Raw genomic sequence first — 25,166 nt, forward strand, 5'->3', positions numbered from 1 at the left:
ATTTTCAAAGGTCTTTTAGATGCTGTATGACCCAAAATAAATGTATATTCCTATATTAGTACATTAGTGTGCATGTAACTTTCCCAGAGGGCAGCAACCAGATCCAGTTACATCATCTACTGCACATCAATGGGTTAAAAGCTGTCTGGCTTTGTAGTCATTAAGCTTTCTCTTCACCACAGTAAATCACACTGTGTCGACAACAGCTGCCCTGATCATCTATTAAAACTTCTATAATGTTCTGAGTGAAGAGAGTGGGGCCTGTTAGCTGACACTGTCCTAAAGACCCTGAGTTAAAACCGGTGAGCCTCTGATCTGTTTTACATGGAGTCATAGCATAAGTAGAGCTGATGAAGGCATAAGATGACAAAATAGCCTTGAAATGAAAGACAACTGCCTAAATGAGGGAGAAGACCCTGATATAGCCCATACCATAAATGCATTTTTGTCTTAAGGCAACATCATATGTAAAGCTCTCAGGAGTGAAACTAATTTGGTTGATGTCTTTAAACAACTCAAAGGAAGAAACGTTTGCAGGCAGATTATTAATACTAAGGAAACTCAGGAAGTTTTTTTTCCAAGAATGATTTTAAAGGAGCAGTTCAAGATCTTTTGAAATCATGCTTTGGGAAAGCTTTAATTAGTATTTGGCAAGTTAGTACTTAGTCCATCATATTAGTAAAAGTTAGTAGCTATTACCACTGCTGTGTTGCAGCAAGAAGGTTTGAATTTGGGCCGAAGCCTTTTTGCATGGAGTTTACATGTTCTCACATCGTATGCATGGATTTTCTGTTGATGTTCCAGCGTCCTCCCAACGTCGAAAAACCAGTATGTCAGATTATTTGGTCTCTCCAAATAGTCCTTGGTATCAGTGGATACCAAGGACTATTTTTTTCTTCTCTTGTGTCTCTCTGTGTTACTATTTGATAGACTGTCAACCTGTGCAGGATCTACCCCAATGCTCAATGACCAGTGGAGATAGGTGCCAGTCCCCCTGGGACTGCAGGTAATATGCAAGTAAGAAGATGGATGGATGGATCATATGGCTCATAACATGGTTCCAATCAATCGTGTTTAGACAAACCTTACAAAAAGAGTTGTTCTCCTTCTTCATAAACTAGGCAATTTGCTTTCAACTTTGCGATTATGAGTGTCAAGTGTTAGATCAGCACTGTGCTCCAGTCTGTCTCACGTGGCTGTTGGATAAACTGGCTGTTCTTTAAAACAGGGTGTTGACTAGTTTCTAGCTGATTTGCTGTTTGGTCTGGATTCAGTTCAGAGTTCAGCTATTAATAATCACACCTTTAAACCCTTGTCATGTTTGCATTGCCCGTATTTATAAAGTCAATATTTTTGTATTGGAATGGGGTGGAATTCAGTGTTCTACTGGTTGACCCAGTATGGTTCTTTTCTGTGATGTTACCATCTCAGTGTATTTTTTCATATTGAAGTGTTAGTTGGAAGGAAATTTAAATGTTTGCTCTTTGAGTGCAGTGACAAAGCTCTGTGCCAGCCTGGCTTAGCCTGGCCTGGAGGTTAAATTGTGTATGTTGCAGTTTGAAATCCATAGAAAGGCGATGTGGGAGCACAGATTTCCTATAGTATGGCGTTGTCCAATGCTACTGAAACAAAAGGCAGATATCGAAGATGGAGGTATATGAGATTAATATACTGCATGTAAAAAATGAAATCCTGATTATCTTTTAATAGAACATTACTGCTTAAATCTTGAACGATCCCTTTAACACTTAATAATAATGTAATACAAACTTGTAATACAAAAGAAGAATATGCATCAATTTCCTGAGATAATGCTTTGCAGTTCATGTGGCATCAGGGGGCTTCACCACTTATGCGCTGATCTTAACTTTAAAACTATGGAAATCAATAGCAGCACTAGTTACTGGACTAATGTCAGTCTGAACAGTGACACACACTCAGGGGGCCTTTCTCCAAGAAGACACAAACCGGACATAAGACTACCTTCAGGTGAATTCTCTGCAGGACTCCGCCAACTGAATTGGTCCTTTTAGGTTTTCATTTTCTCTCCTGTCTAAATCCTTCTTTTTTGTCTAGTTCTTTCACTTTCTCTCCCACTGTTCAGCTGCTGAACAGTGGGCTTGACTTTTCTATCTCTTTCTTTGGTGTGCTCACTCTCTACATCTCCCCCACCGACCGGTTCCACAGTGAACATTCAACAGAAAATATAAGGTAAAATGGGGTATCTGTCACAGGCAATTCAGGGGACACAAGGCTATTTGCCCCCATTAAGGCTGCAGAAATGTTTGTCATCTGATTTCATAGTGGAATTTATACATGGTGATATTCTTCTTTTCCTTTTTTTCCACATTTTAAAATGCTAATTGCTTTTCAGTATTTTACCTCTGTAATAACACAAAAACTATATGTGGAGTTGTGTTTGTTTCTCACATCACAAGGTACATTTTGTGCTTTGTTTGTTATAAAATTAGCACAGCAACCCCCACTGGTTTTAACTGAAGGAAAATGTGAGATGTCTCCAAAACATCTAATCAAAGCCTTGCTTATTTGCCCAGGGCATTCAACTCATGTTGATAAGATGTCCACGTGCCAGTCATGGAGCTTATGACTGCCTAGTATCTGAGCAGTTTGTATATTTTTAAAGTGCAATATATAACTGAGGAGGAGAGCAAAGCAAAGCCATCCTGTGAGGGACTAAGATGCGTTCTTTTAAATCCTGTTATTGCTAGTATTTTCTTACGTACAAAGGCATGGACAGGTTTATGTTTCTTCTCCATGCCTGATGCAAACTCTCTCCTCCCATGCCAACATACATGCAAAAATACCTTTCCTTTTTGTGTCATGCTGCTGCACTTGTATATAAGTCAGATGTTCTCTGGATGTGCTTACAGCAAATTAAAGTGCTGCACAAATGGGTCTTTGTGGTGCAGAAAGTGTACAGTCTATCATTTGCTTGGAGCATGTGCATCCCAGGACTGAAACAGATTTCTCCTCTTTTTTTTCAATACAATTTTATTTATGACGTGCACCAACAATTTGTCCTCTTTTGAACTCTGGTATGTCACCCATAATGTTGTGTGCATTTCAATATTTTGAGCAAAACTGTACTCTTACCCTGCTAATTGAACCTTCACACTCTGCTCTTACTGGTGCAATGTGCAATCAATGAAGACTGGCTACCAGGCTGGTCCAATTTAGCCATGAAACCTCCCACACTAAAATGACAGGTGTTTCAGTTTCATTGTCCAACCCCTGTACATCCCTTCAGTAAAATCTATACAACATTGCATCATAGTAACTTGTTTTTATGGTGTAATTTTTAATAAGTTTCTCAAAACTAAACAAAGTTCATTTATCTTGAATATTCATTTAAATATCTCACCTTATCTCTGACGGTGTTTGTATTTTGGTAATTGAGATAACCTAATTTGGTCTATTTAGGAAACACACACAAACACACACACACACACCTACTCCCACTCACATTTTACTACTCCTACACATGTATGTGAACATTGCTGTATTGACTAGGACAGATTTGTATTTCACAAGCTGGAGGCAGCTATTGTGTTGTGATAAATGGACTGTGTCCTGTCCCTGTAGCCAGTGGGCTATACATCGCTCCAGAGAGAGCCTGCAGATGCTTGGTGGCCTCTGTCCTAGGTTTCCTGTCTCCTGATTCAGCACCAGCTGTGCAAACCAGCAGGAAAAAAAGAACTTGTCAAAGCTGAAAATATAATGATAATTCACAAGAGTTTTCATAGGGTAAAGTGACCTCAGATAGACATTAGTGTTTACTTCGTCAGACACCATCCAGGAAAAGTACTGAAGAGGAAGGAAAACCACATATTATATAATTCTAGAACAGGACAGCAATTTCTTTATCATCTGGATTTGTTTGTTGCTTATTTAAGCTTGAAAGAATCCCATACAGAGCCAGATGACCAAAAGCTGAACTTGCAAATTTGCCTTGTGGTTTGAGGACCATCTCTGACAGTTTCCGGGGTTGGCTCTACCCAGAAGCCACTCTGGCACCGAAAAAGGGTGGGCTTTACTGCAACAATGGCAGGCGTGCCAGGGGAGCTACGGCACCGACCGTGGTGGGCTGTCAGAGAGCTGTGTGGCAGCGCTGATCAGCTGAAGCGCCTCCTCTCTCTATAATGGAACAGCTGTTTGGAGCATGGTGCGCCAGGACGCTGGAGCACAGAGTAAATAGAGGAGAAGAGCAGTGTAAACAGAATGAGATGGTGGGAGGAGAGGGGGCTGGATCTCTGCTACCGTGAGTGGGGGTAAACACCCCAGAGAACTAAATGGAGGGGTTGTCAACACAGGAATGCACAAACACCACTACATAGGCAGCTTTGGGAAGAAATGAGAGGAGTGCATTATGAAAGAACCATTACTCTAACCACAGTTCTCATACAAAGAAATGACTTTTTTCTGACTGGATACCAATTACAAGCATGCATCTGATGGCACTGTAATTATCTTTCACATAATTTAATTTTATTTTCCATGCAACTGATTATTTAAGCTTGCAGCTCCTTTAATGATTTAGAAGGTCAGAAATTGTATAATTAATAAAATTAATGTTGTTCATGATTCATAGAGTGTTCTAGCTGTCCTGTGATTACAAAAAGCACTATAAGAAGGCTCCTTTAATGATAGGCTGTAGATTTTCTCCGTGTTGTTGCGTCTATTAGGTTTTGTGGACTGCAGCTATTAGAACAGTATTGCCTTGTAATGTGACTAAATAAGCATGTGTAGACCTAGAGAATTTGGGAGCGATGAGCAACCCCTAAAAAGGCAAAAAAAATCCTAATTTTACCACTCCTAATTTTAGGCTTTATAAAGTAATAAAACATTCAAATTTTCAATACTATGTCCTGTCTGTCTGGTTGAAAAATTCAGGATTTATTATGCTGTGACAAAACTACAAATCCCATGATGCAGGGAATAAATAATTCCTGCGGAAAGGTTTATAAAAAGCATAATATTTCCCATCATATCATTGTTGCAGAGTAAAATCCTTTTACTGATGTGCTAGAAAAGGTGCAGGTGTGATCAGAGTTTTTCTGCTTGTATGCAGCAAAAGTCACTCGCTTTTTGCATTTTCTGTCAATTGTACATCGGAATTGAAGCTGGTGTGTTGTTTTGAAAGAATTGTCCTGTACTTTCCTGATTTTGTAGTTTGGAAATTATATCTGAGTAGCTTGTTAACACATTTGAGGATGTACTTAGTGCTCAAACGAGCTAACAATAAGCTAACAATGATGGGATACCCACAAGTAAGGTACTGAATACCAATAATATCAGAACCTCACTTCAGAAAATCTACACTAATCCTTTAAGAATGAATAATTAAGACTTTCCTCTCTAAAAAATAGAAAGAGGACAGTAAAAGAAATTAGATTAAAAAAAACACTTATGGTTTTACTTTTAGAATTCCAAATTGGCACATACGTTCTTTAGGCTTTGAAATTAGGGAACATAACTGTAAAAGCAGTCGAATCACATGCCTAAAAATACTGTATAAAATAGCCAGCATTTAACTTGCTAAGATAGCAAGTACGTTAAATATAAGTTATTTATTTTATATTATTTGTATAAATAATGTAAGTCTTAAACAGACTTTACAAAGTTACAACTTTTACTTGCTGAAACCTGCAGAAAATCCCCCCCCAAAAAAAGAAAAACAGCTAAATTAAATGCTGGGTACTCATTTCCTTTCACAGTCATGTGCAAAGAAAATAAACTGAGGCAGGGAAATTAAATCTTAAAAATTTAAAGTTCTGTTTTAAAACTGCAACCATACCAAGATTTAACTTTATTTTTTATACCATTATTTTCTTTTTAATTCTTGCTTTACTTTAGGAACTTGCTGATTCATCTTCTCTGGACCTAACTTTGTTGATTTATTTATGGAAACACCACGTTCGTACACTGGCAGAAGGAAAAAGAAAACAAATAAAAAACAACAAACTTCAACCCTCAAAGAAAAAGTGATTCTAGTATCAGAGTAAGTCATGCTGTTAATTATATTGTTGTGCAGTGTGTGCTTAAAACAGCAAAAAGGGAAAAGTCAATAAAAAAGTGAAAAAAATGAGACCTAAAAAGTCTACCTTTATAAAATAAAGCATGCATTCGTATTCAGTCCCCCTGAGTCAATGCTTTGAAAAATCAACATTTGCTGCAAATATAACTTAAAATAATTTGTCCTGTGTTTTATTGTCTTTGCGCATGTACAGGTCCTTCTCAAAATATTAGCATATTGTGATAAAGTTCATTATTTTCCATAATGTCATGATGAAAATTTAACATTCATATATTTTAAATTCATTGCACACTAACTGAAATATTTCAGGTCTTTTATTGTCTTAATACAGATGATTTTGGCATACAGCTCATGAAAACCCAAAATTCCTATCTCACAAAATTAGCATATTTCATCCGACCAATAAAAGAAAAGTGTTTTTAAAACAAAAAAGGTCAACCTTCAAATAATCATGTACAGTTATGCACTCAATACTTGGTCGGGAATCCTTTGGCAGAAATGACTGCTTCAATGCGGCGTGGCATGGAGGCAATCAGCCTGTGGCACTGCTGAGGTCTTATGGAGGCCCAGGATGCTTCGATAGCGGCCTTTAGCTCATCCAGAGTGTTGGGTCTTGAGTCTCTCAACGTTCTCTTCACAATATCCCACAGATTCTCTATGGGGTTCAGGTCAGGAGAGTTGGCAGGCCAATTGAGCACAGTGATACCATGGTCAGTAAACCATTTACCAGTGGTTTTGGCACTGGTTGGGTGCCAGGTCGTGCTGAAAAATGAAATCTTCATCTCCATAAAGCTTTTCAGCAGATGGAAGCATGAAGTGCTCCAAAATCTCCTGATAGCTAGCTGCATTGACCCTGCCCTTGATAAAACACGGCACCCCAAACCATCACTGACTGTGGATACTTGACACTGGACTTCTGGCATTTTGGCATTTCCTTCTCCCCAGTCTTCCTCCAGACTCTGGCACCTTGATTTCCGAATGACATGCAGAATTTGCTTTCATCCAAAAAAAGTACTTTGGACCACTGAGCAACAGTCCAGTGCTGCTTCTCTGTAGCCCAGGTCAGGCGCTTCTGCCGCTGTTTCTGGTTCAAAAGTGGCTTGACCTGGGGAATGCGGCACCTGTAGCCCATTTCCTGCACACGCCTGTGCACGGTGGCTCTGGATGTTTCTACTCCAGACTCAGTCCACTGCTTCCGCAGGTCCCCCAAGGTCTGGAATCGGCCCTTCTCCACAATCTTCCTCAGGGTCCGGTCACCTCTTCTCGTTGTGCAGCGTTTTCTGCCACACTTTTTCCTTCCCACAGACTTCCCACTGAGGTGCCTTGATACAGCACTCTGGGAACAGCCTATTCGTTCAGAAATTTCTTTCTGTGTCTTACCCTCTTGCTTGAGGGTGTCAATAGTGGCCTTCTGGACAGCAGTCAGGTCGGCAGTCTTACCCATGATTGGGGTTTTGAGTGATGAACCAGGCTGGGAGTTTTAAAGGCCTCAGGAATCTTTTGCAGGTGTTTAGAGTTAACTCGTTGATTCAGATGATTAGGTTCATAGCTCGTTTAGAGACCCTTTTAATGATATGCTAATTTTGTGAGATAGGAATTTTGGGTTTTCATGAGCTGTATGCCAAAATCATCCGTATTAAGACAATAAAAGACCTGAAATATTTCAGTTAGTGTGCAATGAATCTAAAATATATGAATGTTAAATTTTCATCATGACATTATGGAAAATAATGAACTTTATCACAATATGCTAATATTTTGAGAAGGACCTGTAGACACTAAAGTTGTTGGCCATTTTTCTTGGCAAAGTAGATCAAGCTTAGTCATCTGTCAGCAGCTGTTGCCACAGATTCTCAATTAAAATTTAGGTCTCGACTTTGACTGGACCATTTTAACTTCCTACTAATTTCCATTGTCCATATTCCTGTATGTTTAGGTTCATTCTAGGCCTTTGGTCTTTTGCATCTGCTAGCAGGTTTTCCTAAAGAACAGCCCTGTTTTTAGCCCTTGTTATCTTATTGCCAACTCTTAACTCTTTGCACAGTGCAGCTATATGTCTATGCATTGTAAGTAGATGCTATAGTGGTGCATCATTCATTTCCCCTTATAAATGGTACATTTGCTCATTTCAACTCTTATTGTCCCTTGCAACTAAAAGAGCATATCAAAGACACTTCCCACAATAAGACTGCACTTAACATCACACAACAATACCTTGAAATACCTGCTTCATTTAAATATACATTATGAGTGGAGTGTTTCTACAGCAACACATATGCTTAAAATAAATAAGATCATGAGTGGCCTTTAAAAAGAGGTAGTGTGTCCCTTAGCAATCTGTTTGCTCTGCTTGCCTCTCCCAGCACCTTGTTAAGACCCAAGACCTCACCTCAACCCTTCTGCTTCTCACTCACAGACCCAACTCTCTTACACACACACACACAGTGGGCTGTCAGTCCCCTCCTCAACCCACTCACATTTAAAGGCCAGAGAGGGTCAAGCAAAGGGTGAGACATTTATGAGGTGTAGATATTTGTGCAGGAAAGCATTCCTCCTGTTGACACTGAGGAACAATCTGGAGGCTGAACAAGCTAAACCAGGTGGCCAGCAGACATCTCTGTCGAGTGATACATAATGGCCCTTGCATTAGATATTTTCTAAAAGTTCCTTCAAATGAGTAAAGTCTAAACGTAATCAATTGGTGACCTTCTCCTTCTTAATGTTTGTATTATGGGCCAGAATTAAATGAGTAGATTCCTGATGAATATTATGCTTAACATGTAAAAGTTAATGAACTAGAACTATTTCAAAACACTTTAACCTCAACATACAGACACTTTAACCTTTTCCACAACTCAAACACTGTGGAGAGTGCCTCTTACTCTTATGCTGCTGATGCAGGAAGGGTCGCGACTCAGACACAGGGCAGCGGCCACAGTCAACACAAAAGGTTGTGGTGGTAAACAGAACTGTTTGTGGTCACTGTGCCGCTGCTGGAGATGACTGATGTGCCCATTAGCCCCTGCTTGGGCATGTGGGGGATGGGTGGTGATGGCGCTCTGGCTGCATGCAGGACAAAAAAAGACCCCTGGGTTTGGAGAGAAAGGTCAGTGACCCATATTGTCTCCTCGCCTCCAGGCATAGCCAGTGGTTATTTTACTGATTCAGGTTACGGACGTTGGCTTTGTCAAAGCTGATGAGCATGTATGCAAACGGACAGATGCTTTGGGTTATGGCCGGTGTGGGTGGATAGAGGAATATACTTGCAGCTCCAGGCTGTGAAAAGAGAAGGGCACATGTTGCTGAAGGCATTTTGTGCTCCAATAAAAAAAAACATTCAAGTAGGCAAAAATTTTTTATTTTATTTCCGGTTATGCAGCATGCTTTATTTTCCACTAGAGAGCACCCTATTTTACCTTTAGCAATTTCCATTTACCAATAAATTCTCCATTTAAATTCTATTATCTGATTGAATGAAAATTTGGTTTAAAAAAAGATTTTGCTGTATTATTTATATCTTATCAGAAAAAAACAAACTGTTCTTATATTTCTTGCTATTGCTTTAAACATGCAGCACATATTTATAATTTAGACATTTGCAAGTCTAAAAACCTTTAAATTACTAATTGTAATCTCGTTCTTAATATGGCAAATTAACACTTGAATTTTTTCAGGCCTCCTGCATGGAATTCTTTCACCTCCACTAATATATCACTTAGAAAGAAATTACTTTATTTTAGAAAATAAGATCTATTTATTGTGAATCACTCATCCATCTTTGAATCAATCACTCTCATATTTATGAAGTGCAGCACGAAAGCCCGAGAGGCTTTATGCGATGCTGCAGCAAACCTGTCTCTATTTACAGCGGACTATAAAAACTTACATAGAGTGCCTTGTGAAAATGTTTATACTTCTTACACTTTTTCCACAATTTTTCATGTTATAAAGACAAACTTAAATGTATTTCATTGGGATTTTATGTCAAAAATGTGCTATCAAAATGTTTTACAAATAATCTGAAAAGTGTGGCATGTGTTTGTGTTCCCTTCACACCAATAAACCTAAATAAATTCAGTTATAACTAGTTGCTTTTAGAAGCCACAGTAGTAATAAATTTAAATAAATTTGTATGCAGCCATATCTGCAGAAAAATGCACTTTTATTGACTCTGAATATAAAAAATCTGCTACACTTTTTAGACATAATAAAATTAAAAATAAAATCAATTCTTCCACTTCAAAACTATTTACTACTTTGTGTGGGTCTAAATTAAATATTAAAGTTTGTGGCTGTGTCCAGGAGAATGAATACTTTTGTAAGGCCATAATATACTGATTGAGTTACACTTAAATAAAAGCATCAGAATCAACAAGTGAAACAATTTGGCATAAAGTAAGCTTTGTGTTAAATAAAGTTTGAATTACAGCCATTTATAATGGTCTTCTTAACCTGTATTAATTGAACCACTTACCTTTTATGTTTATGGTGTTTTAATCATGGTTTTTTTTTTTTACCTTTTAATAAATAATCAATATTGTGAAGCTTTACTAAGATTATCTTTGGCATCCCAATAATATCCGAATCTGCATTAATCACAAATAACTTTTTTCTGTTCAATTACCTTTATCAAACACCAAACTCTGAAATAAATATTTTCTTTTTTTCAATTTATATTCTGAGTTAATTTGTCTTTAATCACTTAAGCAATGTTTTAAAAACAGCAAACATTGCGGAACAAAATTGGATTTAACCACAATGTGGTGATATGAGGTGATAATAGCAAGATATGAGAATTCCTACAAGACAAAGCAAAATAAAGAGAAAGGAAAAAAAAAGCATCTGCAATTAGTACAGACCGTTTTGCGGATTAGAAGAATCCAGTGTTGCTTTATTTCTTTTCACTAGATGGCCTCTATAGGACCAGAATGGAAATGCGACAGCACACCACAAAATAAAAATAAAATAAAAAAAAACATTACATTTTCATAAAGCTCTCTTGGCATGAACAAACAGCAAAATTGACAATAAATAAAACGTTGGCAAACAAAATAAAACTTTCAACAAAAACAAGAAATACTCAAGCTTGCATATCAGACAAAACAAAAATAGAAAAAAAGTACTTGGCACAAATTAAATAAACTTTTCAGATTGAGTGAACCTACTTTGTCCATTGCTTTGTGAACCTGATTGTCCTTCACAGTTAGCACTGAGATAGTGTATGGACTGTACAAAATAGACACAGATTGCAAATGAAAGTAAAATAATCAATTTCAAACAAACTTCCAACATGTACCATTGCCAGTATTTTGACCTTCATTGTCACATCCCTAGAGGTCGCATTTTTTGTGCATATTTTTGCACTAAACAAACCTGCAGGTACATTTGCAACAAACCATTGTCACGATGCAGAGCCAATATATATGCACACAGTGGAGGACAAGCATTCTTAAATGTTACCAGTGATTTCTGATCTGAATTTCAGTAACCCAGGTGCTTCAATAAGAAGACACTTTGGTATTTTGTAGGCCATAATGTGCTAAACTATGCTCTGATGAGTGCAACACCCAATAAACAAATATTCATTGAAAGACCTAGGTTTTATTTATTTATTTGTGTGGACATGATTATAGTGATGCCAGAACACTTATCGCACACAAATATTTTCTCATAATGGTACACTCATTTTTGACCCGTGACGGCAGTCCAGTGGGATCTGCATTTTGATGATGATGCATGAATTAAATAAGAAACAAAAGAAAGATTTTTATGAAAACATAGTAACACTTAAAAAGAAAACACTTGTTTTTAACAGGACGATTACTTTCTTTGAGAAAGTGAGTCTTCTCCCGTTACAGATTAAATCCTTCTGTCTCCGTCTGTGCTCTCTCTTTCTCGGTCTGTCTCAGCAGGGCATATGCAGTGCAACACTAATCTCTTCAATCCCAACTTTCCAAAGCAAAGGGAAAGTAACAACACAATGCAATGTAGTCTACACCCATATAAAAATAGATCAATTGCAAACATGGAAAGATACATCTCATATATACAATAAACTCCTATATAAAATAGCTTTTATGTACATATAGACAAGAGACAATACAATAACTGAACCGTACAATGTACACCTGAACAGTTAAGACAGGTGAGAGGTACTGAAGTGTATGGCTTGATTGGGGAAGATTTCAAAATATGTACATTTTCAACTTCACACTTTTTTACCTTTACATCTTTTCAGCTTCCCTGGAATGAAATGGCATGAAGACGCCGCACATGCCTTACGTTTTCCTTCCATTCACTCAGACAAGGCCAGCCTTTTGAAACACAGTCAACAGTGACAATTTGGGCCTTGTGTTAATTTGCACAATCCAGTGCGATCACAACTCTCTTTCTGTAACAATAGATAAGAGCCAAAAGTAGAAGTCTTAAAGTTTTCAGTTGAGAGAGAGAGAAAGAGAGAGATCTTTTTTTAAAAAATAGATTCATTATGGAATTGAAACACCACTTTTTCAAGTTTGTGATCCCCAGGAAGACCCGGACTTTTGTAGATGCCAGCATACTCCAGTGTGTAATCGCAGACGATCCGGATTTGGCGACTGACATTCAGTTAGTGGACCCTTCAAACACACCCATGGAATCGTTTTCTATTCACAAGCCTTCTTTCTAAGATGTCCTTCAGTAGTGTCCCTATGGCGGTTCAGCACATGATAGAAACCCCTTCTACAGTGACTAGCTGACCCGTGGTGGGATCGTACGTCCCAGCCAGGTAGTAGAGGTCTGGATAAGTAGTGTTCGGCTTCTGATTGCGCGTCAGACACTCGTATTCCTCCCTGCTCACCACCCGGCACTTGTGAGAAATTGTCTGGACATCGTTCTCATCCTCATGACAGGACTGGTAAAGGGCATACTATGTAGAAAACACACAGACAGCATGGTAATATTAATCAATAATACAGAGAATATCATTCTATACATTTCTTTTTTACGAATTTTAAGCTTGTAGCATAGCAATATACCTTGCCATCGCGATGCCTCTTGCCTAGTTTGGTCTCCTCGGGGTGGTAAAACCATTTGACTTTGACAACCATTCTTGAGGTCCAGGATTCCCAGAAATTCTCAATTTGACCCACATATGGGAGGTTAGGACGTCCAGCCGAGAGGAAAACGGCACAATCACCAACTCTCACGATATCTCTTCCTCGCACAATGGCCTTGTAGAAAAGCTTTCGGGCCTTGCCCTTTAATCCTCGTCTCTGTGGAAAATCGGAAAAATTATTGATGGTATATGCTTTTTAACCTCACATATTTGCTACGAAACAAGCTTGGTGAATGCAGGAAAAATGTGGATAACTGTTATCACCTGTGTAGGATTTCCAGACCACCTCCACATCTGCCGGCCAGCGAGGAATGCAGATACCTTGGGCCTTGGAATAAATGAAGTGTCATCTGGAAGCATCCGGGGTTTCTTCATGCATTCCTTTGTTGGTTTAGAGACTGCAGTCATGCCTTCTTTCCTCTTCAAGGACTTGCTGTTGGACAACTGTTCAGAGGGGCTTCCTTTGGCACTGCAAACAGCGACCGCCTTGGCGACAAAGGAGCGCTGCCGTGGCCTTGTAGAAGTGGAGGGTTCAGATGAGGATGGTAGCAGCCCCTGGTGAGACGACAGGCAAGTCTGCAGCATCAGGGTTGAACTATCCTCATCGTCTGAGCTGTAGGATGAATCGTTGTCAGATGAACACAAGCTGGAACTGGAGAGGGAGCCTGAAGAGGAAGAACTTGAAGAACCAGAAGAGGAGGAGGAGACAGAGAGACGAGAAAGAAAACGGCCAGGCATCCTGAGTCTTCCTGTGGCTACAGCCAGTGCAGCCCGCCTCCTCTGTTCCTCTTCCTCTTCGTCATCCAGGTCAGAGTAGGAAGGGTGACACTCTCTATGAGAACTAAACCCCAGATCGCCATATTTTTCCTGCTGCAGAGAAGGAGAGGGCTTTCTTTGTGGAACAGTTCCTTTTAGGAGGAGTTCCACTCTGGAGGCACCACCTTTCTTGTTGTCTTTAACCAACAGGACTGGGTGAGAGTACGCCTCAGTTTTAGGCATACCACTCACACTGGAATATTCGCTTCGCAACAGCAGTGCCTTGCTGTTCTTTGTCTTGGGAGATGTCACTCCTTCATGGTCCAATTTAATAAGAAACTCCTGTCCAGACTTTCTGCTCCTTGGTGGAACCATTTCATCTTGCCTACGCTTCTCATTGTACATTCCACTCCTGGGCACCAGAGATAAACCAGGGCCTGCCCCTGCAGACTGAGTACAGAAGGAGGAATAACCATTTGCAATGCTTCTAAAAGAATCCACCTCGAAGGAACTGCTGCTGAAAAGGCCTTTGGTTGGTTGGGAGGCCAGGGGCTGTGTCTGAGGCAAAGAAAACAAGGCGTCCTCCTTTCCTCTTAAAACCTTCCTGGGTGCCCCATTGAACTGAAACAGACTGTCAACTGGTCTCTTCCGAGTGTTAGCCAGCGAACCCCAACCCAGGAAAGCTGGAGAATTTTTGTTGGCATTTTCTGCCTGCTGCTGCTTTTGTTTCTTCCCTGATCCCTTAGGTCGTCCTAGAATAAACAATGAAAGGTTACAATTATTACATTTAATAAATATTTTACAAATTACCACACTGCTGTATTCACGTGTGGTGTCTAAAGAATAATAACTTAATTAGCTCAGCAGAAATCTTACACGGGCTGCAGTAGCATTGTAGCCTGCCATAGACAACAAAGCTAATTGAAATGTTGCTAGCAGTTAAATGCTGTTCAAGAAAACTGAAAAAAATAACCCTGTTGAAATTAGATTTGTACGTATTGTTTCTGCTAGCATCAGCTAGCAGCATTAGCACTGCAGCAGAGCTAGCTGTTACAGGAAGTTGGAAAAGTAGCAGTTCTATTTCATCCCTACTGACTGCCAGAGGGCAGAAAGCACTGAATGCTCCCTTTGCGCATTCGAGTAATTATACCAACAGAGTCAGACCGGATGACCACAGAGGCTATATATGCCTACGTCATCCGAGGCTCTGTTCCTCATTTCTTCTCATGTGCTGTTCGTATGAGCTTTGCTTCCCCGTTGCCTGGACGCCCTGTCGCTTGCTGGCTGGAGTTGTGGTTTTTTCGCCCTCCTAGGGCTGCAACGGGTTGATCTTCGTGGAGGATTTCTGCAGGTAAATTTGCCGTTTGTTGGTGGCGGCAGCGTTTGCGCCCTCTCTCCCAGCTAACGGCTTTTTGTTACTGTGTCTGTGTTGTTATTGCAGCTTCGCTGCTGTTAATTTGGCTCTATACCTGGTGACGGCAGCAGTGTTCGCCCCCTCTCCCAGTGTAATCGATCGTGTGGTCTGTTCAGCTTACGGTGTTAAGCTGTTTTTAGTTTTGTTAGTTTCTTTTTATACCTGGTGACGGCAGCGGTGTTCACCCCTCTCCTAGTGTGACCGACTGTGGCCTGTTCGGCTTACCATCTTAAGCTGCTTTTAGTTTTGTTCTTTATACCTGGTGACGGCAGCGGTGTTCGCCCCCTCTCCCAGTGTCGGCTTTTCTTAGTTGTGCCTACCCTCTTTTCGTTTGCCTGCTCTGCTTTAATTGGTGATGGCAGCATTAGCGCCCCTCTCCCAATTTTAGCATATTTATTTTCCCATCTGAATTGGGGTGAGTCTTGTTTTCAATCTTGGATATGGATGGCTCCCACTGCTGCATGGATTGTGGGGCTGTGCTTCAGGCAGGCAATGGCCATGACCTGTGCCCTACCTGCCTTGGACGTGATCACCTGGTGGGGGCGCTGTCTGAGAACCCCTGCATGAATTGTAGTTTCATGCCCCGTGAGTCAAGGGTGGCTCGGTAAGCCCAGTTGTGCCCTGAGGATGACGCTGAACTCCCGCCCTCTGGGCAAGTGGCTCCCCTCAGCCGTTCAAAACCCTGTGGTGAGACCACAGTATTTGTGCCCCCCTCTAGGAGGAAGCGAGCAAGGTCTAACCAGGGCCTGGCCACAAGGGTTGAGCAGTTGTCGTCCGAGTTGGCAGAGATGAAGTCGTTGTTGCAAACGCGTCATTCTGATGCCTCACTTCCAACTGCTGGGCTCTCTTCCCCACCCATGCCTGATTTGTCTGTGGAGGAGGATGTTTTGTCTCTGGTCGCATCGGCCTCTCAATTCAGAGATGAGGAGGAGGCGTAGTCCTCCCAAGCCTCTGAGACTGGCTCATTTTCTTCACAAAGTGCAGTTGGTGAGCCTAGTGACGGCTCTATGTGGGAGGTCACGTGTATGGCCTTGAGGCAGCTGCAACTGGAACTCCCACTAGGAGAGGAGTCTGCTTCCGGAATTGCCTTTTTCAGGCGTGGATGGGCTCCTACTCCCTTTTCTGTCCCTCCGTCAAAAGAGTACCTGAGGGAGTTGCACGCCTGTTGGCGAGACCCAAGAGCATTGTCACCTCTCTCCACAGATGGCCAAGTGTTGGCTGCCATGCTTTAGTCAGTCAAGGAAGGCCTGGACCGTAGGCCAGCAGATGAGCCTGCTGTTGCTTCTCTGATCGTGTCACCACATGAAGCCCTGCATCCTGATGTCCGATGCCCATGTACTCAATGTCGGGTTACGGATGATCTCCTGTGTAAAGCATACAATGCAGGAGCGCGTGCTGGCCGCCTTGGCAATTCCATGGCGCATCTCATGTTTGCCCTCTCTGCATCCCTTCAGGACGCTGGTGCTGCAACTGCGGCAGTTTGATTTAGCGATGCAGCATTGCAGGCCTTTGCGCTGATGGGGTGTCCCAGTCGTGCCGGGGGAGTTGTTTGGATCAGCAGCTGTGGAGGCCCTGGAGCGAACTGTTCAGGCGCACCAGACTAGCCAGCTGCTTTCTGCTGTATGCCCCCTCCTCCTCCTCAGCACTCGAGCCGTCCTTCCGTTAGTCCGAGTGCTCGGCCGCCACCTCAGCATGGTGATAGATCTGGGAGTTTCTATCCCCGAGAGGTGCGGCAGAGACCCGGCAGGGACTTTCGTCAGCCAGTCCGCCGCCCAGTTAGACAGACCCGGAATCCTGGTTGCCGACCCGGTGAAATCCCAAGCACTGGACCAGGAGCTTTCTGCCCTCCTGGCCAAGGGTGCAATTGAAGCTGTATACCTTCTGCGGCAAACCAGGGACTACTATTTGATGTACTTTGTCGTGCCAAAGAAAACAGGCGGTTTTCACCCCATTTTAGATCTGAGGGACTCAATCAGTTCCCGAGGGTGCTTCCCTTCCACATGCTTATGATGTCAGAAGTTCTCCAGGCTGTTGTGAAGGGAGACTGGTTTACGTCAATAGATCTGACGGACACCTACTTACATGTGCCTATTGCGGCAGAACATCGCCGTTTTCTCAGATTTGCTTATCGGGGTCGCCATTGGCAATTCTGGTGCTCCCTTTCGGCCTCTCCCTTTCCCCAAGGGTGTTTACTCGGTGCGTGAAAGCGGCCCTCTCTCCTCTGCAGGCCTCCGGTGTCAAGATTCTTCCATACCTGGACGACTAGCTCCTTTGCGCCTCCTCTCGGGCAGGTGCCTCCCAAGATAAATTCCGCCTTCTTGCTCATGTGTCCAGTTGGGCCTCAAGGTCAACTTGGCGAAGAGTTGCCTGGTTCCGGCCCAGGTGACCACTTTTCTTGGGATGCTTTTGGACTCGACTACTATGAGTGCTCGTCCATCTGTTCTCAGGGTGGCCGACATACTCCAGTTGGTCAGTCAATTCAGGCTGGGCAAGCAGTTTCCCTACATCACCTTCCTGCAGCTGCTAGGCAAACTGACTTCAGTCACTTGTGTTGTGCCCTGGGCTTTGCTCCTTCTGCGTCCTTTGCAGAGGTGGCTCAACAGATTTCGCATGGACGCCAAGCTTCACGGGCGTCGCTGGCTCACGGTGATGTGGACTTACCTTTGTGCCCTAGCTCCATGGCGAGACAAGACTTATTTGTCCAAGGGGTTAGTGGTGTGTCACAGGGAGGTGGTCACAACAGATGCCAGCCCCATGGGCTGGGTCGCTGTGTGGCAGCAGAGAGCGGTCCAGGGTCTCTGGTATCATTGGGAGCGCTCCGAACACATAAACGTGCTGGAACTGCGGGCTGTACACATGGCCCTCAGGGGCTTTCTGCCCCACCTAGAGGGACAGCATGTGCTAGTTCAAACAGACAACACCTCTGTCGTTTACCACATCAACCATCAGGGAGGCACCTGATCAGCACACCTTCTAGAGGTGTCCAGGGATCTTCTGGAGTGGGCCTCTCTTCATCTATCCACCCTACGGGCAATGTATTTACCTGGGGATCGCAATCAGGTCGCAGTTCTCTCTCTCGCCAGGCCCCTGCTCCGGGAGAGTGGTCCCTTCACTACGATGTGATGCGCATGATCTGGGGCCGCTTTGGTCAGGCGGAGGTTGATCTGTTTGCCATGGAGGAGTCATCTCATTGCCCCCTGTGGTATTCCCTAATAGGGGCATCAGGCGCACTGGGCCAGGACGCGGTAGCTCATCCCTGGCCTCGGGTTCTCCTGTACGCTTTTCCCCCCCTCTCGCTGATTTGGCCTACTCTACGGAAGGTTTTCAGAGAGGGCCACAGGTTGTTGCTTGTGGGCTCTGTAATAGCCAGTGCGGTCGTGGTTCCCGCTGCTTCGGAGTCTGTGTCATGGCACCCTATGGTGTCTTCCAACCAGGAGGGATCTGCTGTCCCAGTTGGGGGGACAGATATGGCACCCCGACCCTCAACGTCTCCAGCTGTGGGCATGGCCACTGGGAGGCTGACTGGGTGTTCGGACCCTGTCAGGCACACTATATTGAGTCCTAGGGCACCCTCTACTTTTCAGCAGTATGTCAACAGATGGCGTTTTTTTTCTCAGTGGTGTTCTGCCCGCAATGAAAATCCGGTTTCTTGTCCGGTGACCACTATTCTGGAGTTTCTCCAGTCTCTGCTTGATAAGGGCCACTCTCCTTCAACCCTCAAGGTATATGTCCCAGCAATTTCATGTCATCATGCATCTGTTGACGACCGAATGGTGGGAAGCCATGATATGGTCTCTCTTTTTCCGCGCAGTGCGCATAGGTTGCACCCGCTGCTGGTTCGGAGAGTGCCCAATTGGGATTTGCCATTGGTTCTCGAAGCTTTGTGCTGCTCCCCTTTCGAGCCTTTGGTGCAGGCAGACCTCAAGTGGCTCTCATATAAGACTGCCTTTTTGTTAGCTATTGTTTCAGCTAAGAGGGTTGTCGAGCTGCATGCTCTTTCTGTCAGTCCTCATGTCTCCGATGGGGTCCAGATGATGCTGGTGTTGCCTTGTGGCCTAACACTGCGTTTGTGCCTAAAGTGTTGTCCAGTTCGCACCGTAACCAGCAATTGAGATTAGCTCGGTTTCGGCCTCGGTCAGGTGCAACGGTAGATGGGTCTGAGTTATTGTGCCCAGTACGGATGCTGGAGGCATACATGGCGGCCACTGAAGCTGTTAGACGCTCAGACCAGCTTTTCCTGTGCTATGGCGGTCCCAGGTTATGAGGGGGGTTCCGCTGGAGGCCATATGTGGTGCTGCATCATGGGCTTCCCCAAGCACGTTTGCCAGGTTCAATGTTAATGTGGCCGACCCTCATCCCATGGCCCAGGTTCTTTTGCGAGGCTCTGCTGGGCCCTCTCAGAGAGGTATGTGCTCAGGATTCCTTGTGACATGGTTGGTATTAGTCATTCAGTGCTCTCAGCACCGCCCTCTGGCGGTCAGTAGGGATGAAATAGAACGAAAGTTACGTGTGTAACTACGGTTATATGAATCCCGGATGACCGCCAAAGATTCTCTGTCACTCAGAATCCTTGCTTCTGCAACAAGATTCTGTAGGAACAGAGCCTCGGATGACGTAGGCATATGTAGCCTCTGTGGTCATCCAGTGTGTCACAGGTGTGACTCTGTTGGTATAATTACTCGAACTGCGCATGCGTGAAAGGAACATTCAGTACTTTCAGCACCGCCCTCTGGCGGTCATCCGGGATTCAAAGAACCGTAGTTACATACGTAACTTTCGTTTTAAAGTAAGCCACTGCGTAAACAGTAAATTACTGCTGGGATTGTTTTTAAACCGTTTATTGGTTTTTACCAAGCATCCATCTAGGCAGATAATTGTGCTTATAAACATGTTCCATAGTTTTCCATTTTGTTATTGCTGACCACAATGCTTTAGTTCTGTTGATTAATAAGCCAAAATAGCAACAATTGCAATGTTAATGCTGACAGTATGTGTAAGGGCAAGTTTCTGATAAGCCAAAGCAATACCATAATGTTACCACTATGTGCACATAAGATATTTTCAGGTAGTAGCTATTTATGGGGTAAGAACGCTGTCAAAAACAATGTGTATGTAAAGACGGAAATGTGTGCATATTAGTCAATAGTTGTGCATAAGTAAAATCCAAAAGAGGTATTGTATATTTTCTCTATAAGAATACAAAATAAAATGTTACAGCTTCAAGAAATTACAAACACAAAGTTCAAGTTTACAGTTGTGGTTTATTCTTTATGAATACAATATACTAAGAGAGTTTGTGAATGCGATTTACTTTCTTTGAGAATACGAATTTACATCAGTGATTTGGTGTCACGTGATCTCAGGCTCAGAATATAGTGGGTGGACTTATACAATGATGTACAGTAGGTGGCAGTATGCAGCTCTGAATTTGTTGCGAACCGCCAGCAGAAGAAGAGAAGAAGAAGCAGCAGCACTAGCGCCAAATAAACAGACCAAGAAACTACAGTACAAAGCCAGGTAATGTTAAAAAGTTTATATATGTCTTAATGTCGTTAATATATGCTCTTGGTCCGTCACCTTGGCGCTAGTGCTGCTGCTTCTTCTTCTTCTTCTCTTCTTCTGCTGGCGGTTCGCAACAAATTCAGAGGTGCATACTGCCACCTACTGTACATCATTGTATAACTCCACCCACTATATTCTATGTTTTAGTTTTGTATTTCATAAAAATAAGAACAATGCTTTATTTATAATACTCTTGATTTCCTCCCTATCTCCCCTCTGTTCCTAATATTCCTTTTAGACTGAATTACCTCCCATTCGTTTACTGGCGCTGAGGAGTGTGACAGCGCATGCGCAACGTGAATCGACTAATTATGCTCCACTAACCAGCCTGAGATCACGTGACACCAAGTCGCTGATGTAAATTCGTATTCTCATAGAAAAGAAATCGTTTTCACAAACTGTTATAGCATGTTGTATTCATAAAGAATAAACCACAACTGTAAACTTGAACTTTGTGTTTGTAATTTCTTGAAGCTGTAACATTTTATTTTGTATTCTTATAGAGAAAATATACAATACCTCTTTTGGATTTTACTTATGCACAACTATTGACTAATATGCACACATTTCCGTCTTTACATACACATTGTTTTTGACAGCGTTCTTACCCCATAGCTATTTAATTATAATCACAGTTGTGCAGAATTTGCCAGCAGTCCCGGCAAGGAGACATTGTCTTCCTGCATGGCTGGTTTAATGTGACTCATTTTGCTTACTACTGCTCAGTTTTTGTTGATACTGTGTCACTTGTGGTTAATCATCTCTAAAGTACTTTTAAACCACAATTTACACATACTGCATGTTGCTAAAATGAGTCACTGAATAAAAGATAAACACAACTTGATTTTTTTGTCCATCAATAATAAGAGGGATTTCAGCTTTACCTTACATCAGTTGAATAATATAATTTTCTTTTTAGCATTAAATCTTACCAGGTCTTCTTTTAATAACAGTTAGGCTTTGGGTGTTCGGTATGGAATTGGTGGAGCTGAGTATGTCAGGTTGCCTGTCACTGATCGGGGCCTGCTCCAGACTGGAACTTCTCTTGTTTGACGTTCCGCTTGGTACCAGCAGGGCAGGAGATGACTCCCCACCTTAAAAGGGATTGTAAAGCATTATTAGCTTTTATTCAAAAATAGAGATAATTATATGTACATATTACAGGTATAATATTGTAAAACAAAAATTATTGTGTTTACATATTACATCTAAAAGCTGCAGGACAGTAGTCTCAAAGACTGAACGTAGAGACCCCTGGTATATATAGTACATAGTTTTGGGGTGAGATTAATTAATTATTATTTTATTTTTTTTGTGGCAGCACTATTGGCCTTTATTTTTGTTTTCCTTTAATTAGGCAGACAGGAATTAGGTGAAGAGAGGGGGAAGACCTGCAGTACAGATCGCTGTGGTCGGGACTTGAACCAGAAACAGTGGCGTCGAGAACTGAAGCCTCCATATATGGGTCTTGCGCTCTACCATTACTACATGCACGGCAATAATTTCCATTTTGGCATTATCTTCAACAGAAAATGACAAAGTGGAACCCATAGTGTGTGGTTTTCTACACTTGAGGTTGGAATTCTGTGGTCTCATATACAAAGGGTGCATATGCAAACCTTCAGATGTATAGATAGTAAAATAACCACAAAAGGTATTTAAAATAAAATATGAGCTGCACACACACTGCTAAAAATACCATCAAAGGATAAATTTGTTTATGTTAACAACATTATTTGTTATGCTGTTGAGGTGGACATGCATGATTATTTATTCTAATGAACAGTATGGTTGGAACAGATAATTTTATTACTGCAAATAAATATTATTGCTCCTGATGTACATCAAGCTTAAACATCATTGCTAGTTACAAGTACTAGTGAGTGACCCACTGTTTTTTGCTAGTTAAAATACAGTTTCAGAGCGTTCTACGCAGCCCTGAGTTCCTCTGTGTTTATCATAACTATGTCAATACAAGCATATGTAGTCTGGCATGCTTCAGCCTCGCCTTTTTGTTGGGACACACTGAGACTCAGATTTTGCATAAATATAAACTCTTGTCAAGTCTGTTTCTATGCATCTAACTCATTTAAGAGCATCTTAAACTTACATTCTATGAAGATTCTTTCTGCAAGTGACAAATTTTAATCGTGGAGAGAAGAATCACAAGTATATTTGTTTGTCAAGGCAGATGTCCATTCCTTTCTTCTTTTCCACGTTGATTTGGATTTTGCAGAGGAAATGTCCATGGACTTATATGCACTTTCTATTTTAAACATCTGAAGTTATTTGTGTGTATTTCTCAATTTGAGCCATGTTTCAGTAGAAAATCCACACAAGTCTTTGTCAATCATTCCCCAATCATTTTCTTTGTTGAAATACTAGAATTGTCAAAGGGTGTATTTTCTTTTTATAATGATTATAGGAGATTTAATTACAAACGGCGGCCACCTACATTGAATCTGATACCCTGGAGGAAGAAGTCGGATGTTTGGGAGAGAAATCTTCCCTCGATCTCCATCATCAAACTCAACCATTACTCCTGGTTTCCCCTCACCAACTGAACCACCTGTAAAACACAAAAATGCTATATTACTGCTAAATAGTAACTATGTGAATGCAGTTAAATGTGTATTTGATGTTTTACCTCTGCGAACGTAGCCTGGGTACAGGCACCGTGAGCGTTCGCTCCAATAAGCACACACTCTGGTTCCGTCAGTGAGCACCGCCTCGGACTCTGGACGTATATCCAAGACCTGGAAACCAAACAAAAAGCATAATTAAGATTCATTACAGATTGCAGACAACATACTCTAACAAAGATGTGAATGCATACACACACACACACATACAAACAGTGTGAGAGCAATGGAGCATTGTGAATGGACAGCCACTGTGCCACGTTTCCAAGCAGTCCTTATCTCATGCCAACGTGCCAGTTAGAGCTGAAAGGAGCGGAAGCCATGATGCAGTAAATCCTGACTTGCTGAGTAATACTAAAGAGGGTCTGAATAGAGGGCTTGTGATTGCAGGTTGCCAGATCCTCCCTCCAACAATGCAGCCAGTCTCAGCATCCGCTGCTCACTGGGGGCCCTTTCAGGTTGCTTTCATTTACTGTTGCCATGGCGAGAGACCTTTTGACTGATGAGGTGTGGATGTTAGAGTGTGTATAGGGGGATGGGGTGGTGGTGGGAATCAGTGAAAATTGCGGTATTGGTGTCAGAGTCAAATAAATGGGTTTTGGACACATTTAAAGTGGAAGTATGGCGTAATTAGAAGCAGCTTCTGTGTGCTGAGTGTTTAGATAAGAGAACCATTGTCAGAAATGCTTGGTGCTAAAATGGCAGGAGAGTTAAAAACGAAAGGAAAACAATACTTTGATCATGCAAGCAAGATGAGCTTGGTGAGGAAATTAAAGGTGAAACTAAAAGTTAATTATTATCCAGTTGGGAGGCGATATTGTCTATTTGAAAATTCTGATCTTGCAACCATAAAAAGAATTGCTAAAAAAGACGAACATTTAAAGCCAAAAATTGAAAAATATTTTAAATGTAAATTATAACTAGAATGTTATAATTTATACATTTATTGATATAACAAAAAAAAAATACTATGAACAAAATAGATAAAAATAAAACTGAGCAGCAGTTTATTTTATTTTATTTTTTTATTAATTACAAGAACATGAGTATATGCTGTTTTAAGAAAAGCCCTTTTAAATGGGTACTGCTGTTGGCAGAGTCGCACTCTCGAGAGACTTTGAGCAAATATTCCAAAAATCTAAATATCCCATCGTGGAATTAAAGAGAATCCAAGGAATGATTTATCTTAGAGTCTCTGGGAAAATCTCTATCTACATAGGACAAGAGTAAAACAATTTCTAAATGACTGCTTTCAAAAAACACACAAGTGCACTTCTAATTAAATCATCTGTGCATCCACAGACGCAAGAAAAATGTATATAATGCAAAGAAGATCAGTGATAAATGAATAACTTCCAAGAAACATTGCTGTGTTCTTTGTCCCTGATGCCATTTTAAGTCTAACTTGAAGTGGAACTTGTTCTCTGGTCTGAATATTTAAAATTGAAAGTATTTTTGAAAATAATGAGTGAAGAGGTAGAGGACCCATCTGGCTATCTTGGTTAAAACCAACATTAATGATGGTACATTAGTGCACATGGACCTTGGACAACCTAAACAGACTACCATCTGGCTATTAAAAAGTTCACGTGAAGTATTTGCTTATCTCAGCAGGCAGTTCAAAGAAAGTACACAATTAGC

At 41.7% G+C, this 25,166-nt stretch overlaps 1 protein-coding gene across 1 annotated transcript in view; it reads right to left on the reverse strand.

Moving 5' to 3' along the window:
• Window positions 1-10,925: 10,925 nt before the first annotated feature.
• Window positions 10,926-25,166, reverse strand: part of LOC124864599 (BAH and coiled-coil domain-containing protein 1-like) — a 92,453-nt gene continuing 78,212 nt past the window's right edge. Inside the window, exons 25-30 of the mRNA XM_047359444.1 lie at window positions 23,531-23,639; window positions 23,339-23,452; window positions 21,816-21,977; window positions 13,416-14,659; window positions 13,072-13,308; window positions 10,926-12,962 (exon numbers count right to left, since the gene is read on the reverse strand). Coding sequence (XP_047215400.1) covers window positions 12,753-12,962; window positions 13,072-13,308; window positions 13,416-14,659; window positions 21,816-21,977; window positions 23,339-23,452; window positions 23,531-23,639 — 2,076 coding nt within the window. The 3' untranslated portion in view covers window positions 10,926-12,752. The remainder of the gene's footprint in view (window positions 12,963-13,071; window positions 13,309-13,415; window positions 14,660-21,815; window positions 21,978-23,338; window positions 23,453-23,530; window positions 23,640-25,166) is intronic.

This window comes from Girardinichthys multiradiatus, chromosome Y, assembly GCF_021462225.1.
Source record: "Girardinichthys multiradiatus isolate DD_20200921_A chromosome Y, DD_fGirMul_XY1, whole genome shotgun sequence".
Taxonomy (NCBI): Eukaryota; Metazoa; Chordata; class Actinopteri; order Cyprinodontiformes; family Goodeidae; genus Girardinichthys; species Girardinichthys multiradiatus.